General features: G+C 54.7%; 1 protein-coding gene across 1 annotated transcript in view; it reads right to left on the bottom strand.

Moving 5' to 3' along the window:
* The window catches only part of IGDCC4 (immunoglobulin superfamily DCC subclass member 4), a gene marked incomplete at its 5' end in the record, with an annotated part of 34,130 nt that extends 21,395 nt beyond the window's left edge, over positions 1-12,735 (bottom strand). Inside the window, 3 exons of the mRNA XM_058665278.1 lie at positions 178-319; positions 771-1,121; positions 12,576-12,735. Coding sequence (XP_058521261.1) covers positions 178-319; positions 771-1,121; positions 12,576-12,735 — 653 coding nt within the window. The remainder of the gene's footprint in view (positions 1-177; positions 320-770; positions 1,122-12,575) is intronic.
* Positions 12,736-15,709: the final 2,974 nt, after the last annotated feature.

Genomic DNA, 15,709 nt, shown 5'->3' with positions numbered 1-15,709 from the left:
GGGGACCACCAACCTCCCCACCCAGGTGCTCTTCCCAGTCAAGAGAGGAACTGTAAGTCAGGGATTGGCAGGCTCCTGGTTCAGTTTGGGCAGAAGAGACCATCCCCTTCCCCGCCCCGCACCACCTTTCCTCTGCATCGTCCACCTGCTGGGACCCACCTGCCACAGGGCACTCACCGAGGCTCCTCAGGCAGCGGCAGTTGGTCCTTCTCCCAGGTGATGCTGGGCGCTGGCAGCCCCTGGGTGTGGCACTCAAAGCGAGCGGTCCCGTTTTCCTCCACTGTCTGTGGCTCCGGGTGCAGAAAGAAGTCTGCAAGCTCTGGAGAGGTGGATTGCAAGCGAGAAGCAGGAGAGAGGCCACCCCCACACACATGGGCATGCATGGATGGACACACAGATACATGGATATACATATGGACACACAGCACAGCAAGTACAGACCAGGAACAGGCAGTTGAAGAGAGGTAGTGAGGGGTGAGAAGTAGCAACTCTTGGTTAGATGCTGCCGGCACTATGGAGCCCAGCACCCTCTGCCCCCTCCCACCTCCAAGAGGGCCAGACTTCAGTAAGGCCAAATTTTTTTTGGCCTGCAAATGATTTCAAGCCACCTGTGCTTCTGGGCTATGTAACTGGCCTTGACTGCATATACTGCACCTGTTGCTGTGCGGGAGGGACTCCCCAGGAGATGCCTGATGCTGTTGCTAAAAATCCCAAATGCTAGAAAGCAGGAGGGAGGGCAGTAGAGAAAGTGGGAAGATGCAGGCACTTACTGGCGAGTCTGACCACGGCAGCCTGGCTGGCCACCACTCCGAGGGGGCTGTGTGCCACGCAGGAGTAGCTGCCCTCAATGATCCCCGAAGCCCCAGGGGCTGCCTCGTCACTATCATCAGGTGCTAGGGGCTGGGACAGCTGCAGAGAGCCACTGGGCAGCAGGTGCAGGTGGTCATGCTCCGGCAGGGTGTCTCCATCCTTGCTCCATGTCACCCTGGTGGGGGGTCCAGCAGCAGCAACCCCCAAGCTGCAGTTGAGCACGGCAACCTGCCCTGGACCCAGGATCACTTGCAGCGGCCCTGTGTCACAGCTCAACTGCACAGCTGTCTCCTGGGGCAACAGCGGCTCCCCTGTGGAGAGGAGGAGGTATGAAGCCATCAGTGTGGGTCCTCCCACCTCCCCCAGTCTCTGCTTTTGAGTTACCCTCCCTCAAGAGAGGGAGGGGGCAATCATAGGCAGAGAGGTCAAATAGGAAGACCCTGGGTCTGCATCCCAGCTCTCCCCAGAAAGCCACACCTCTGTGACTATCTTGTACTGCTCAGTTCTCCATCCACAGAAAGACACAATCAGCCAGACAGGAGATGCAAGCCGAGTGTCTACCTGCTGACACATGAGTAAATCCATCGCTCGGTCAGGAAAGGAATCAAGTACAGACACATACCCCATTGTGGCTGAACTCCAAAAACCTTACAGTAAGTCAAAGTCAGTCCCCACATGTCACATACTCTGTGTGCTTATTTCTGTGAAACAGCCAGGATGAGCAAACCCATCAGGACAGAAAAGAGGGGCAAGTACTGGGGCACACCACATTAAGCTGACACCTGTGCCACCTGTACCACCACTTTTCCCACATGGATGCTGGTGTGCGTACTAGCTGCTCCACTTCCAATTCAGTTTTCCCTACTGCTGTACCTTGGGAAGGCAGCAGAAGATGGCCCAGGCACTTGGGCCCCTGCACCCATGTGGGAGACCCAGGCTCCTGGTTTCAGCCAGCCCAGCCCTAGCTGTTGTAGCCATGGAGGGAGTGAACCAGTGGATAGAAGACATCTGTATCTTTGCAGTGGTGCTTTTCAAATAAATGCATAAATCTTAAAACTGGAAAAAAAAAAAAGCAAATAGACAGTCTATGTATTCTAGCCAGAGCTGCGATAGGGGGAGTTGGGGAGGGCAGGGGGAAGAGTGTAAAATCCAGTCACAAAATGGAGTCACTTTCATTCGGGCCTGCATAAGTTTGCTAACTTGCTCTTTACGTTTCTGTACAAAATGCTTTGCCAGTTTCCTGCTTTTTGGCCAGAGCACAAGGAATAACATGCCCTGCCAGCAAACCCTGGTCCAAGGAATCAATGTTATATGATTTATTCACTCATTGTTCCTAGGGCTGCCTCCTATGGCTGCCAGAGCCCACCCGTTGTCCCCATGGCAGCCTCCTGTGGTTGCTATAGCGCAAGCATTGTCCACCCATTGTTCTCTGGCAACCTCTTGTGGCTGCCCAACTCACCTGGTTCCCATGGCTGTATAACTCACTCTTTCTTTCTTTCTTTTTTTTTTTAAAGATTTATTTATTTTTTATTACAAAGTCAGATATACAGAGAGGAGGAGAGACAGAGAGGAAGATCTTCCGTCCGATGATTCACTCTCTAAGTGAGCCACAACGGGCTGGTGCGCGCCGATCCGAAGCCGGGAACCAGGAACCTCTTCCAGGTCTCCCACACGGGTGCAGTGTCCCAATGCATTGGGCCATCCTCAACTGCTTTCCCAGGCCACAAGCAGGGAGCTGGATGGGAAGTGGAGCAGCCGGGATTAGAACCGGCGCCGATATGGGATCCCGGGGCGTTCAAGGCGAGGACTTTAGCCGCTATAAAAAACCCATCTAACCCTCACCTCGGGATCACTCTCTGAAGGAGAGTTGACCTCAGCCGGTTGGTCTGTTTGCCTACCTTCTCAATAAACTTGACTGCTTTGCGGAATTGTCTGGGCTGCACTTCTTGGGGATAGGCTCAGTTTGGATGCAACAAGAGGTGGACAGGGAAAAAACTGGGAAGAGATTGAGTCTTGTTTGGGGATGATGCGAAGTTCCAGAGGAACTTCCATGGCCACACAGCCTTACACATACACTAGGATGATTGGCTCATACCCTGCCAGAAGAGAACTCCGTGGTCTGTGAATTGTATCTAAATAATAGAACACACACACACAGTAACTTGTTCCTCACAGGACTGTTGTAAGCATTAAGATGGTACTAGAGGTTGGTACTGTGGTGTAGTATGCTAAGCCTCCACCTGTGGAAAGGCGAGCATCCCACACAGGCGCTGGTTGGGGTCCTGATTGTTCCATTTCCCATCCAGCTCCCTGGGAAAGCAGCAGAGGATGGTCCAGGTCCTTGAGCTCCTGTACCCATGTGGGAGAACCAAAAGAAGCTCCTGGCTCCTGGTTTTGGATTTGCCCAACTATAAGACATTGTGGCCATTTGGGTCGGTGGAAGTTCTCTTCTCTTCTCTCTCTCTCTCTCTCTCTCTCTCTCTCTCTCTCTCTCTCTCCCTGTGTCTCCCCCTCCTTATCTCTGCTTTTCAAATAAAAGATAAATTTTTAAAAAGATGTCTCACAGGTATGAGAAAGAAAATGAGTTAAGTGTGTCTGTGAATACATATATATCTTGAATAAAGAAAAGTAAGTCCCACAGGTGTATATTGTAGTGCAACAGGCTGTCATCTCCTGGAAAACCCATATACCACATCTGAGCATCCCACAATGGCTGGAGCTGTGCCGGGCCAAAGCCAGAAGCCTGGATCTTCCTTCAGGTCTACCACTTGGATGCAGGGCACAAGCACTCGGGGCCATCTTCCATTCCTTTCCGAGGAACATTCGCAGGAAGCTGCATCAGAAACGGAGCAGCCAACCTGGGACCTTGAACCCAGCTGGTGTGTGGAGCCAACCAGAATGAAGAGAGGCAGACTTGCTTGCCATTGCCCAGGCAGGGAGAGGGGAAGGGCTGCATGCCCGCAGATAGCAGCTGGATTCCTCCAGCGGAATTGGGGGCAAGTTCCCTATGGGACTGAGCTCTGCCAGAGGCACCCTCTCCTACACAGGTGCTGGAGACACTGAGCATGCCAGCCTGAGCTAAGCTCCCTCAGACCTCACAGCAGGTCAGGGTCAACCCCAAGGCAGGGTTCCCAAGCCCTAGAGGGTCTTACAGACCCCCAGTGCTGGCTTTGCACGGAGAAGGCAACACCTGCCATTTAGGGTTCAGAAGAAGAGAACATAGGCCACATTCACAACTTTGCTCTCTTTCTTTCATTTTTAAAGATTTATTTATTTTTATTGGAAAGAAAGATATAAAGAGAGAAGAAGAGACAGATCTTCCATCCACTGGCTTATTCCCCAAGTGGCCACAATGGACAGAGCTGATCTAATATGAAGACAGGAGCCAGTAGCTTCTCCCCAGCCTTCCACATGGATATAGGGTCCCAAGGACTTGGGCTGTCCTTAACTGCTTTCTCAGGCCATAAGCAGGGAGTGGGCTGGGAATTGGAGCAGCCAGGACACTAACCGGTACCCATATGGGATTCCTGTGGTTGCAAGGTGAAGATCTAGTCACTAGGCTATCGCGCTGGGCCCAATATTCACAACTTTGACCTGCATCTCAGTCACCATCACCATAGAGAAAGGACTGGTCCTCCAAGGTGTGTCTTGAAAGAGGATGACACCATGCCTGCCTGTCCTGCAATGCTCAGTGACCTGACATCCCCTCGTAGCCTCTGGCTGATGCCCCACTTCACAGTAGCATGGTGTCTCTGAGTGTGATCCAGGAGCACAAGCCAGGACTATGGTCCAGGCTCTGGCAAGGCAGCATCCCAGGGGCCCAGCACAAAGCACCATGCCTGGGAGACCAGGAGACTCCTTCATTATAGTCCAACTGTGTGACCTTGGGTCAGTAATTTCCCCTTCTTTAAAAAAAAATTATATTTGGGGCAGGCACAGTGGCATAGTAGAATACTACTCAGCTTGCAAGTGTTGGCATCCCATATGGGTATCGGTTCATGTCCCAGCTGTTCCACTTTCCATCCAACTCCCTGCTTATGATCTGGCAAAGCAGTGGAGGATGGCCCAAAACCTTGGGACCCTGTATTCATGTGGGTGACCTGGAAGGAGTTCTTGGCTCCTGGCTTCATATCAGCCCAGCTCTGGTCATTGCCAGAGCCATCTGGGAAGGAACCAGCAGATGAAAGACCTCTTTCTTTCTTCTACTCTCTCTGTAAAAATCTGTCTTTCAAATAAAAATAAATATGTAAATGAATCTTTAAAAACACTTGAAGGACACAGCAACAGAGAGAAAGAAGGAGAGAGTGAAATGTCCTATCCACTGGTTTACTCCCCAAATAGCCACAATAGGCCAAAGCCAGGAACCAGAAATGCCACGGGGGTTTCCTATATGGATAATAGGGGCCCAAGCACGTGAGCCATCTCCTCCTGCCTTCCCTGGTTCACTAGAAGAGAGCTTGATGGGAAGCGGAGTACCTGGGACTTGAACCAGTGCTCCAATATGGGATGCCTGCATTGCACGCAGTGGCTTACTACACTGCACCACCACACTGGCCCCCATTTCCCGCTGTGGCCCTCAGTTTACTGGAACATGGCAGGTGATCTCTGGAATTCTGTGATTGTATCCGAAGATATAGACACACATTCCAGAATAAACACGACACCATCTCAGATATACTCACAGAACTGGCAGACACACACACACACCTGTCTCCGTCACGCTTATCACATGTCACCTCCTGCACACACACACGCACACACCTGTGTGTGGACCCCAGGTTCCCTTCTCACTACTTCTATAGAAGGACAGGACTTGGGGAAGAAAAGAAGTCACCAGTGGCTTAGATGAGGAAGGTTGACAGAGGAGCTGTGAGCTGGGCCATTGCCTTTTTCCAGCCCATCAGCAGGGCTCTACTGGACACCTTGAGCGCCCTGGTGGGAGGGGCAGCCCCTGCCCTTGCTCAGTTTCCATAGTGGCAGAGGTGGAAAGAGCCTTTGGCCTTGGAGCAAGGTTCCACTGTCCCTGCCCTACCTGTGAGCTCTATGAGAAGCCACCTACCCTTCCACAGGTGTGCAAGCAACAGTGAGGCTGGAGCAGAGTGAGTCCGGGTCCCAGCCCCGGGGCCCCACATGCCTCACTGCAGGACTGGGAATGCCCTCTTTTTTTTTTTTAATTATTTATTATTTAACTTCAGTAATTACATTGTATTATGTGACACAGTTACATAGATACTTGGGTTCTCCCCACCCCTCCCCAAACCCTCCCACCATGGTGGATTCCTCCACCTAGTTGCATAAGCACAGCTCAAGTTCAGTTGAGATTCCCCCATTGCAAGCGTATACCAAACATAGAGTCCAGCATCTTATTGTCCAGTCAAGTTCAACGGCTTCTTAGGTATACCCTCTCTGGTCTGAAGACAGAGCCAGCAGAGTATCATCCCAGTCAATTGAAAGCTCCAACATACCATCAGCAAAAATTTACATCATTATGGAATTAATTGACATAGTAATGAGTAACCAATATGTTAAAAGTAAATGCGAGTTCCCAGTCACCTTCTGTGACCACCTCACCTATACTTCAATTTTAGTTTATATACAACATATAACATTCAAAACATAACATGTTATACATAACATCATATCATCTTAAATTAAGGCAAACATGTGGTATTTAACCTTTTGGGATTGGCTCATTTCCCTTAGCATTATGGTTTCCAGTTTGGCCCATTTGGCCACAAAGAACTGCATTTTGTTTTTTTTAATAGCTGAGTAGTATTCCATGGAGTAGATGAACCATAGCTTTCTTATCCAATCCTCTGTTGATGGGCATTTTGGTTGCTTCCATGTTTTTGCAATTACTGATTGTGCTGCTATGAGCATAGGAGTGCATGTTGGTTTCTCATAAAACATGGGAATGCCCTCTTGAGAGGCAAATGTTCATGGCCTTCTAAGCAGCCAGGCCCCGGATTCCGCCAGGCAAGGCCGGGCTGCCAGCCCAGCAACTTCCCAGCACTTAAAGCAGTTGGTTTGGGTTTCAGGAGAGAACAGCCCCACACAACACCAATCCCCAGCCCTCGGGCAGCCTCCCTGCCCTCCACTGCACTGTCCCAGGCTTGGAAAAATCCCCTGCCGCGCTGAACAAACAATGTGAACAGTTGGGGCCCCTGGGCAGCTGCTGGGTTTGTCAGCAGCCCTGGCCAGTGGGCAAGACAGCCCGGCAGCCAGAGCAGGCTCCCATGTCAATCTTGCTGAATATTCATGGATCAGCAGATGTCTGCCTTCTGCCAGGGCACCCCCTCTTCCCAACTCGGAGGAGTCCAGCGGAGCAACATCAACAGAGGGGAACAGGGGACCCCCTACCCACGGCAACAGGGTCTGAGAAGCTGGAGGAGTTCCATTCTACAGATGGGCAAGCTGAGCCCAGAGAGGGACTCTCAGTGCCTTTCAAGTGATGGGCCCAGCCTGGAGGAAAGAATTGCTCTCTGCTGTGGTGCCCATTGTCACTTTGTGCCCAAGACCCATGTGCTTAGACGTGACTCAGGTGCCAGCCCCTCTGGCAGGCTGCCCCGCCTTCCCCAAGTTCCTTATACAGAGGTTCCTGGAGGTCCCTCACCCATTCACCCCCTTGCCTAAACAGACAACGGGGTGTGGCAAGGAGACAACCTTTGTCCCTAGGGCCAGTGTCCTGGGTTGTGCCAGGTCACTTGTCACAGGGCTTTGAGTCAGCCACTTTTTCCCCTCTGACTCTGGAGGACTCCAGGTTAGGATGAAGATGCTCCCTGCTTCTCAAGCACTTTCACCAAAACTCTCCCAGTGCCCAGCAGCACAGGGCTCATGCCTGCCCGCCTGGCAGGTTTCTCTTAGGCCCACCAGGCACTGATCATTTTTCTGCACAGGAGGATCCTCCATGAGCAACCTTCTTCTAAACATGGAGACACACAGGGATGTGTTTGCCCAGGGGCTTCAAGGCTACCCCTTTCCTGTCACCTCAAGGCCATTGCCATTGGCTGGCATCTGGAGAACCCTCTCCCATGGACAGTTTCAGCCCCGCCCTTAGGACCAGCACAGACACCTAGTGGGTGCCCACCACCAACTTGATCTCTGACAATCTCTCATCCTTGTCTCCACTGTTGGGCAGGTGCAGCCAAGGCAAAGGGCTTGTGCTTTTGGGAACCTGGGGCTATCTCTCAGCGACCCTCCCCCTACCTTAATCTCCCCCACCCCTTACACCTGGTCCAACAGATCACTGTGTCCACTTACGGGACAAATTAAGATTTGCAAGGACTGGGGCCCAGCACGGTAGCCTAATTGCTAACGTCCTCGCCTTGCATGCGCCAGGATCCCATATGGGTGCCGATTCGTACCCTGACTGCTCCACTTCCCGTCTAGCTCCTTGCTTGTGGCCTGGGAAAGCAGTAGAGGACAGCCCAAAGACTTGGGATTCCGTACCTGCATCAGTGCAGAAGAGGCTCCTGGCTATGGATTGGCTCAGCTCTGGCCACTGTGGCCACTTGGGGAATGAACCAGCAGATGAAAGATCTTCCTCTCTGTCTCTCCTTCTCTCTGCAAATCTGACTTTCCAATAAAAATAAAATAAATCTTAAAAAAAAAAAAAGATTTGAGAGGGCCAAGAGGAACTCAAGCAGAAAGAGTCTCAAAGCCCCAAGGCTAGCTCAGAGCAGCCAGGGAAGGCAGCAGGGAGCCCCAGGTGGTGGATCTTGGGGGATCTCCCAAGAAAGGAGCGGGGTGTGGGGTGGGGTGGGGCTGAGGGAGGCCAGGCTCTCTCCTTCATTAAGCACTGGGCTGGGCATGCTCATCCATTTTCAGGCTGATTTGCAATTTGCTCTCAAGTCTGTCTCACTATCCCTGCAGCTCCTCTCCTAGGAAACAAGAGCTTCTTCCAGAATCTGGGCTCTAGTCTCACCCCTCACCCAGTCCCTCCCACCCACAGCTGGAAGGGGTGCTGGGATGTGGCCTGGGGGCCCAGGCAGGCCTCAGCCTCTACTTTATCTGCTGTTCAGAGGCAGCTATCGGCAGAGCCACACTCAGTTGGAGCTGCCTCCTGGCCTGACCCTGTCCCCGAGGGCCCTCCCTGTGTGGCCACACCCACCCCACCCCCCAGTTCTCTGAAAGCCAGCTCTGCTGTTCCCACTGCTGCTGGCACAGCTCTCTGTCCCTGGGGACAGCTGCTCCATGCTGCCTAACTCGGTCGCCTCTCCTGTTTCTGTTCCTAAGGCACCTGTGGGCACCTGGGCCATAGCAATCTAGCACTCTGCTGAGATTGTGTCCCTGCCAGTTTTGTGGCTTCTCAGTGTCTAGCATGGTGCTTGGCATATAATAGGAATTGGTATTCCTGGATCTGATGAACAGGACATGGGAGGGGGGACCATGCTCTGAGGCTACAGAGCCCCTCCTCAAGGATTTGGGCCATCCTCTGTTGCTTTCCCAGGCTATGAGCAGAGAGTCGGATAGGAAGTGGAGCAGCCAGGAGATAAACCAGAGCCCACATGGGATGCCGGCGAAGGTGAGGATTTAGCGCCTAAGCCATCACACTGGGCCCAAGTTGGATTCTACAGGAGACCTGGATTCAGTTCCTGGCTCCTGGCTCCTGGCTCCTGGCTCCTGGCTCTGACCCCAACCACAGCAGGTACTTGGGGTATAAACCAGCAGACAGCAGGTCCCTGTGTCTCTCTAATTAACTCATTAATATCTCTTTTTCCCATCCCTACCTGCATCTTCGAGCACATACTTGTCAGAGCTCTGTCCTCCTAACTAGGTGAAAAAGTAATGAACCCTTTAGTGAATCACCATGAGTTCTAGGTTGGTCCCTGATACAGACCTCACCTGACCCTAGTGACCCCACAGTGTCCGGAGCCAAAACCTCAGTGGAAGCTGGCCACAGTGGCTTGCGGCTCAGTGGGTCCAGAACACAAGGTTTGGTTTCTCTGTAGGTTGAGCCCCAGAACATTCTCTCTGGTTGTCCTTCCCTGCATTGCCACCACCCTGCCCCATCACCAACAGCTCCCATCACCCGGCCTTTGCCAGGCAGGGGTTCCTCTCTGCCAGCCACTTTCACTTCTCCTCTGCTGCCCTCCACTCCAACAGAGAGCTGGAAGCCCCCAGGCCCACCCGGCACTGACATCTGTTCAGCATCTGGAGTTCTGTGTCAAATCTGCTTGCTGCACCTCAGAAACACTGGGAGGGAATGGGAGTGTGAGTGTGTGTGTGTGTGTGGGGGGGGAGATGCAGGGTGGATGCCAGAGCCTAGCCAGACTGGCTGAGGTCAGGGATGAGTGGATGGGTGGGGGGGAACACAGGGCCAGAGCTGAAAGCTTGTGGTGTGTTGGGGAGAACAGGGCTGTGCCCCAGAGCCAATAGGAAGTTTGGGAAGTCAACTAGGTTTTCTCATCTGTAAGATGGGTTGTGCTAAAGCTACTTACCAGCCTCTTGCGGTACTGATATAAGAAGATGCTCTAAATGTGAGGTCACTTACTTGGACAGAGTTGCCTTTGGGACTCAAGAGGTGTGTTCCTGTTGACTTCTTTCTCCCCCACCCCCTCCAAGCCCATTCTACTGATTTCATTCACTCCCTCCCCATCTCAGGCAGCTTCTCCCACACCGCGGCCACCACAGCTTCTTCTGCAACAGCCTCCTAAGGGACCCGGACTTTCTGCCTCCAGACCTGCCAACCTCATTCACTAGCGGGGCTGCAGCTGGCTGTCACAAAGCATATTTCACACCTGCCAAGGGCTTCACCAGTGGCTCTGGGTCAAGGGTTACAAGGCCCTCCTGAGCTGGGGTTGCCCCCACCTCCAGCCTCTTTTTGCAATAACGGTCAACTCCTGGACCATCCCTCTCCCACCTGCTCAACTCACTCCTGGTACTCTGCAACTGCAAGCAATCAGTCACCTCTCCCCATCACACTCTCCTAGTGCGAGACTAACTGCCCTTCGAACCCCGAATTCTATCCAACACCACTAGGTGTTGGATAGAATTGGTCCCTGGTGCACAGCCTGCACCAGGGACCAAGTCTGTCTCTTTGGTCACCGTTGACTGGGCTCGTCCCATGGGTTGCCCTACAAACACAGTCAAGATGTGTTGAATAAATGAATGATTTTAGCCCAGATGAGGGTAACTGCACAGGAGTGTTCCCAGGCCTGCTAAGCTCTGCACACTCAAAGAAGGGGGGGGGGGGGCGAGGAAGGCCAGCAGGGGGCCTCTCCGGAGTGGGGTGGGGATAGGGCCTTCTTCCAGCAGGGAGCGGCCAGTTGAAACCCTTGCCGGGCAGACAGCATTGGACAAGGCATCTACGCGGTGCCCAGTCCGGATCTTGGTTTGCTGGGTGATCCTGAGCCAGCTTCCGCAGCTCTGGCAAGAATAGAAAGCGGGTGGAAGGCGCGACTGTTCTTTAATCCCCCGTGCGCCCCGGAGGGCAAACGCCCCTCGGTCACTTCCCCGCCCCTTTCACCTGACCACTGCGGGTCCCCTCCCCCGGGCCAGCGTCCCGCGGCCCGGGCTAGCTTCGTGGGGCGTGGCTTCGTGGGGGAAGGCAGGGGTCGGCACAGTTCCCGTCACTTTCCCACCCGCTGTTTTCCTGGAGATGGGCCTGGGGCTGGCCGGGCTGAGGCTGCTCCTTACCCCGCTCCGCCCCGCCGCCCTCCCGCCTCCCTCCCACGTGGCCTGGCGGAGTGGATCTAGAAAGCCGCAGCAGCTGGAGAGCAATCCCCCTCCCCACCCCCACTGCCTGCTCCCTCCCGGATTCGCCCCGGACACAGCCTCCGCTCCCCGCTCGGCGGGGAAGGCAGGACCAGGCGAACAAAGCGGGCAGCCCAGCCCCCTCCCGGCCCGGCCACCGACCCATGTTCCACGGGCCGCCCCCAAGACGCACACCCGATCTAAAGCCAGAGGGGCCGGGGGCGCAAGGAAGGACACCCCCTTTCGCCCCCCGCGCGTCACACTCGCGAGTCCAGCTCCGACTCCTAGTTGCATGGACAACTGTGGTTACCCCTATCCCAACTCGACCCCACGGTGCGGGGCTGAAGGGAGCCCGCGCCGATCTCCGTGGGCCCCTGGCGGGAGTGGGGCTGGAGTGACACGCGTCCCACTCCCACCCTGAGAGCCGGCGTTGGACACGAAAGCAACCAATTTCTGGCTTTCTGACCACCTCCCCTTCAAGCCCAATCCACTCTGGGCCGAGGGCTTGGGGGAGCTACACCGAACCCCCTCAAGTGGTGCCAGGCACCACACCCACCGAGCAAAGTTGCGCGTGGCTTTATCACCAACCAGTCAATCAGCACAGTCCTCCCCAGGGGCAAGGACACACCCCACAAGCCAAGGCCAAATAGCAGCTGAGCCCCAGAAACACCGTCGCACACACACAGACACCCGGAACAAGCGGAGATACAGTCGCAAGCCCTGTCCCCTGCTCTTCCACGCTCTCCGCGGCGCGGGTAGGGACAGCTCCGGCCCCGCCGAGGCCACGCCGCGGCCGCCACACGCACTGCGGAGCCGCGCGCCCGCGAGATCTGCCACCCCGCCGGACACACGGCACACACACACAGGCGCGCGCGCGCGCCACACTTTGCCAGCCCAGGACGCACACCCGCTGCGGACAAGTGCGCGCCCCCGCCCGCGGACCCCCACCCCAGCAGGATCCCCGCCCCCATCTCCCCGCACGCGTGCATTACGGACCGGGACGCACGCCAGCCCCGCAGCCCAGTGCGGCGCGGGGCTACTCCCGCCACCGCCGCGGCGCCCGCCCTTACCGCGCGCCGCCAGCAGGCAGAAGGTCAACACTAGCAGCCCGCGCCCGCTGCCCGCGTCCCCCCCGCGCCATGGGGCCCGCCTCGGGCCGCAGCCGCCGCTGCCGCCTTCTCCCGGCGCCTCGGCCGCCGCCGCCGCCACCGCGGGGGGAGGGCGCGCCGGGCGTCAGTGGCCCGGGGAGGCGCGGCGCCGCGGGCGGGGGCGCGGCCTCGGGGGCCCGGGCCCGAGCGGGGGCCGGCGTGGGGGCCGGGGCCGCGGCCGGCTCGCCCGCCCCTCCATCGCCATCTTGGGCGAGCGGCCCAAGCGGGAGGAGTGCGGGGTAAGGGGGGGCGCTAGGCACCCCGCGCCGCAGTGCCTTGCCAGTCCGAGTCCCTTCCCAGGGTCGGCTCCTCGATCTCCGGGTCTCTCTGTCTTCACTACTTTGCCCTGCCTCGGCCTCGGGAATCTGCTCCGTCCTGTGTTTGGAGGTCGAACCCCAAGACTGGTCTAGAGAGCCTTGTCCATTCTGGTACAGGTCATGGACCCGAGCCCCCCACTGTAAGGCACCCACCGAGGACCAGCTCATCATATCCCTTCCTTCCCTGCTTTTGGGCCTCCTTCCCTGGTTCTTGCCAGTAACCAAGGCTGCAGGACACCTGCCCTGCCCTGGTCAATGCTATCTTCCCAGCAAGCCTTGGGAAGGAAAGACGAGATTGGTCCCATTTTACGGATGGGAAAACGGAGGCTTGGGACGGTGAAGTGGCTCTTTAGGTGGGGTCCAGGACACAGCAGCTGACTCTTGAAGCTCTTCACCATGCAGTTTTTGTTTTGTTTTGTTTTTTAAGATTGATTTATTTTTATTGGAAAGGTAGACTTACTGAGAGAAGGAAAGACAGAAAGATCTTCCATCCACTGGTTCACTCCCCAAGTGGCCACAACAGCCAAAGTAAAGCTGATCTGAAGCCAGGAGCCAGGAGCTTCTTCCAGGTTCCCCATGTGAGTGCAGGGTCCCAAGCCTCCGGGCTGTCCTCGACTGCTTTCCCAGGCCACAGGCAGGGAGCTGGAACGGAAGCGAAGCAGCTGGGATACAAACCAGCATCCATATGGGCTCTCAGCACATAAAAGCCAGTAGGCTGCCGTGTGTGTTGGGGGGCGGGGCCCTCACCGTGTGGTTTAAGGCCCAGCAGTACTAACTTCCCCTCACATGGCCAGAATGGTGGCCTCAGGTGGCCATACAGAGTTAATGTTCTAGCAAAGGAGTAAGCTGTCACGCCCAGGGTGTGAGAGGAGCACAGATTTAAAGACCCATCTAAGTCCCCTTCCAGCTGCAAGGTGACACAGTTATTGGTGTTCCCATGACTTAGGGCTATTGTGCCTTGGCACCCGTTTGCTCCTGTTTCTCCCACATGGGTGATAGGGACCCAAGTGCTTGAGCCACCATCGCTGCCTCCAAGGCCCCTCAGCAGGAAGCTGGATCAGAAGCAGCAGCAGCAGCAGCTTAACCTGCTTCAAACACAACGCCCACCTCCACCTGTCAGATTGTTCACTGTCCACTTTCCCATTCTGACCTCTGCACTGTTGCAACAGCTTTCTTCCCAGTCTCTGTTCTGGCCTTGTCCCTGTTTTGCTTTTTTCTCAGCTCAGCAGCCAGAGTTATCCTTGTGTGGAAGGCAATCATCGGAGCCAGCATGGTGGCCCAGAAGGTCAAACTGCAGACGATCTATACTGGAGCATCATTTAGAGTTCCGGCTGCTCCACTTCTGATCCAATTCCCTGCCAACATGCCCAAGAGGCAGCACATGATGGCCCAAGGGCTTGGGCCCCTGCCCTGCAACTGGGAGATTCGGATGGGGTTCCAGGTTGCTAGCTTCAGCCTGATCCAGCCTTGGTCATTGCAGCCATTTGGCCTCAGCAAACAGAAGATAAACTGTGTTGTCTCTCTCCCTTCCTTCACTTTGCTTTTCATATAAATTAAACTGTTGGTCAAATCCTGCAAGTAGCGCTTGTCTGTAGAAACCAGAGCCTGTGTTAGGACCCACTGAATCTGGAACCATGTTGGAACCCCCTGACTTATCCTGTACCATTCATCCCCTTTATTTACCAACACCACACCCTACCTCCAACTACAGTGTCCTCCCTGTTGCAACTAACATGGGGGGAGTGGAAAAAACACCTGCTGCAAAGGTATATACATTGGCAATGAAAATACATTGCAACGGCTGGCACCATGGCATAGCATTTAAAACTGCCACCTGCTGTGTTGGCACCCTATATGGATACCAATTCAGGTCCCAGATGCTCTGCTTCTGTTATAGCTCCCTGTTAATGTGCCTGGGAAAAAGCAGCAGAAGATGATCCAAAAGTGCTTGGGCCCCTGTACCTATGTGGGAGACCCGGAAGAAGCACCTGGCTCCTGGCTTCGGACTTGTCCAGTTCCAGCTGTTGGGATCTTTTGGGAAGTGAACCAGCAGATAGAAGATCTTTCTCTCTGTGTGTTTCCTCTCTCTGTGTAACTCTGACATTTGGGCCCAGTGCAATGGCACAGAGGGCTAATCATCTGTCCTATGGTGCTAACATCCCACATGGGTGCCAATTTTAGTCCTGGTTGCTCCACTTCTGATCCAGTTCTCTGTGGCCTGGGAAAGCAGTTGAGGAAGCACTGGGACATTGAAAGCATTGGGACTCTGCACCTGCATGGGAGACCTTGAAGAAGCTCCTGACTCCTGGTTTTGGAATGGCTTAGGTCCAGCCATTGCAGCCACTTCGGAAGTGAACCAGTAGACTGAACATCTTTCTGTCTGCTAGTTCACTTCCCCAATAGCCATAATGGCCAGAACTGATCTGATCCAAAGACAGAAGCCAGGAGCTCCCCCTAGATTTCCCACGTTGACTCAGGGTCACAAAGACCTGGGCCTCCACTGCTTTCCCAGGCCACAAGCAGGAAGCTGGGAAGGAAGTGGAGCAGCTGAGAGATGAACTGTAGCCCATATGGGATCCAGTGCATACACAGCAGGGGATTAGCCAATCATCATGCCAGGCATTCCAGATAAATCTTATTTTAAAAAAGGATTGATTAGTAACAATCATTTAAGCTGAAGAAAGGTGAGATCAAAAGCTCTGCATGAATGACAGCCAAGTCGATAAGCATCGTATGGAT

Source organism: Ochotona princeps, chromosome 6 (assembly GCF_030435755.1).
Source record: "Ochotona princeps isolate mOchPri1 chromosome 6, mOchPri1.hap1, whole genome shotgun sequence".
Taxonomy (NCBI): Eukaryota; Metazoa; Chordata; class Mammalia; order Lagomorpha; family Ochotonidae; genus Ochotona; species Ochotona princeps.
The sequence above is the reverse complement of the archived record's forward strand: the minus strand, read 5'-3'. Positions and strand labels throughout refer to the sequence as shown.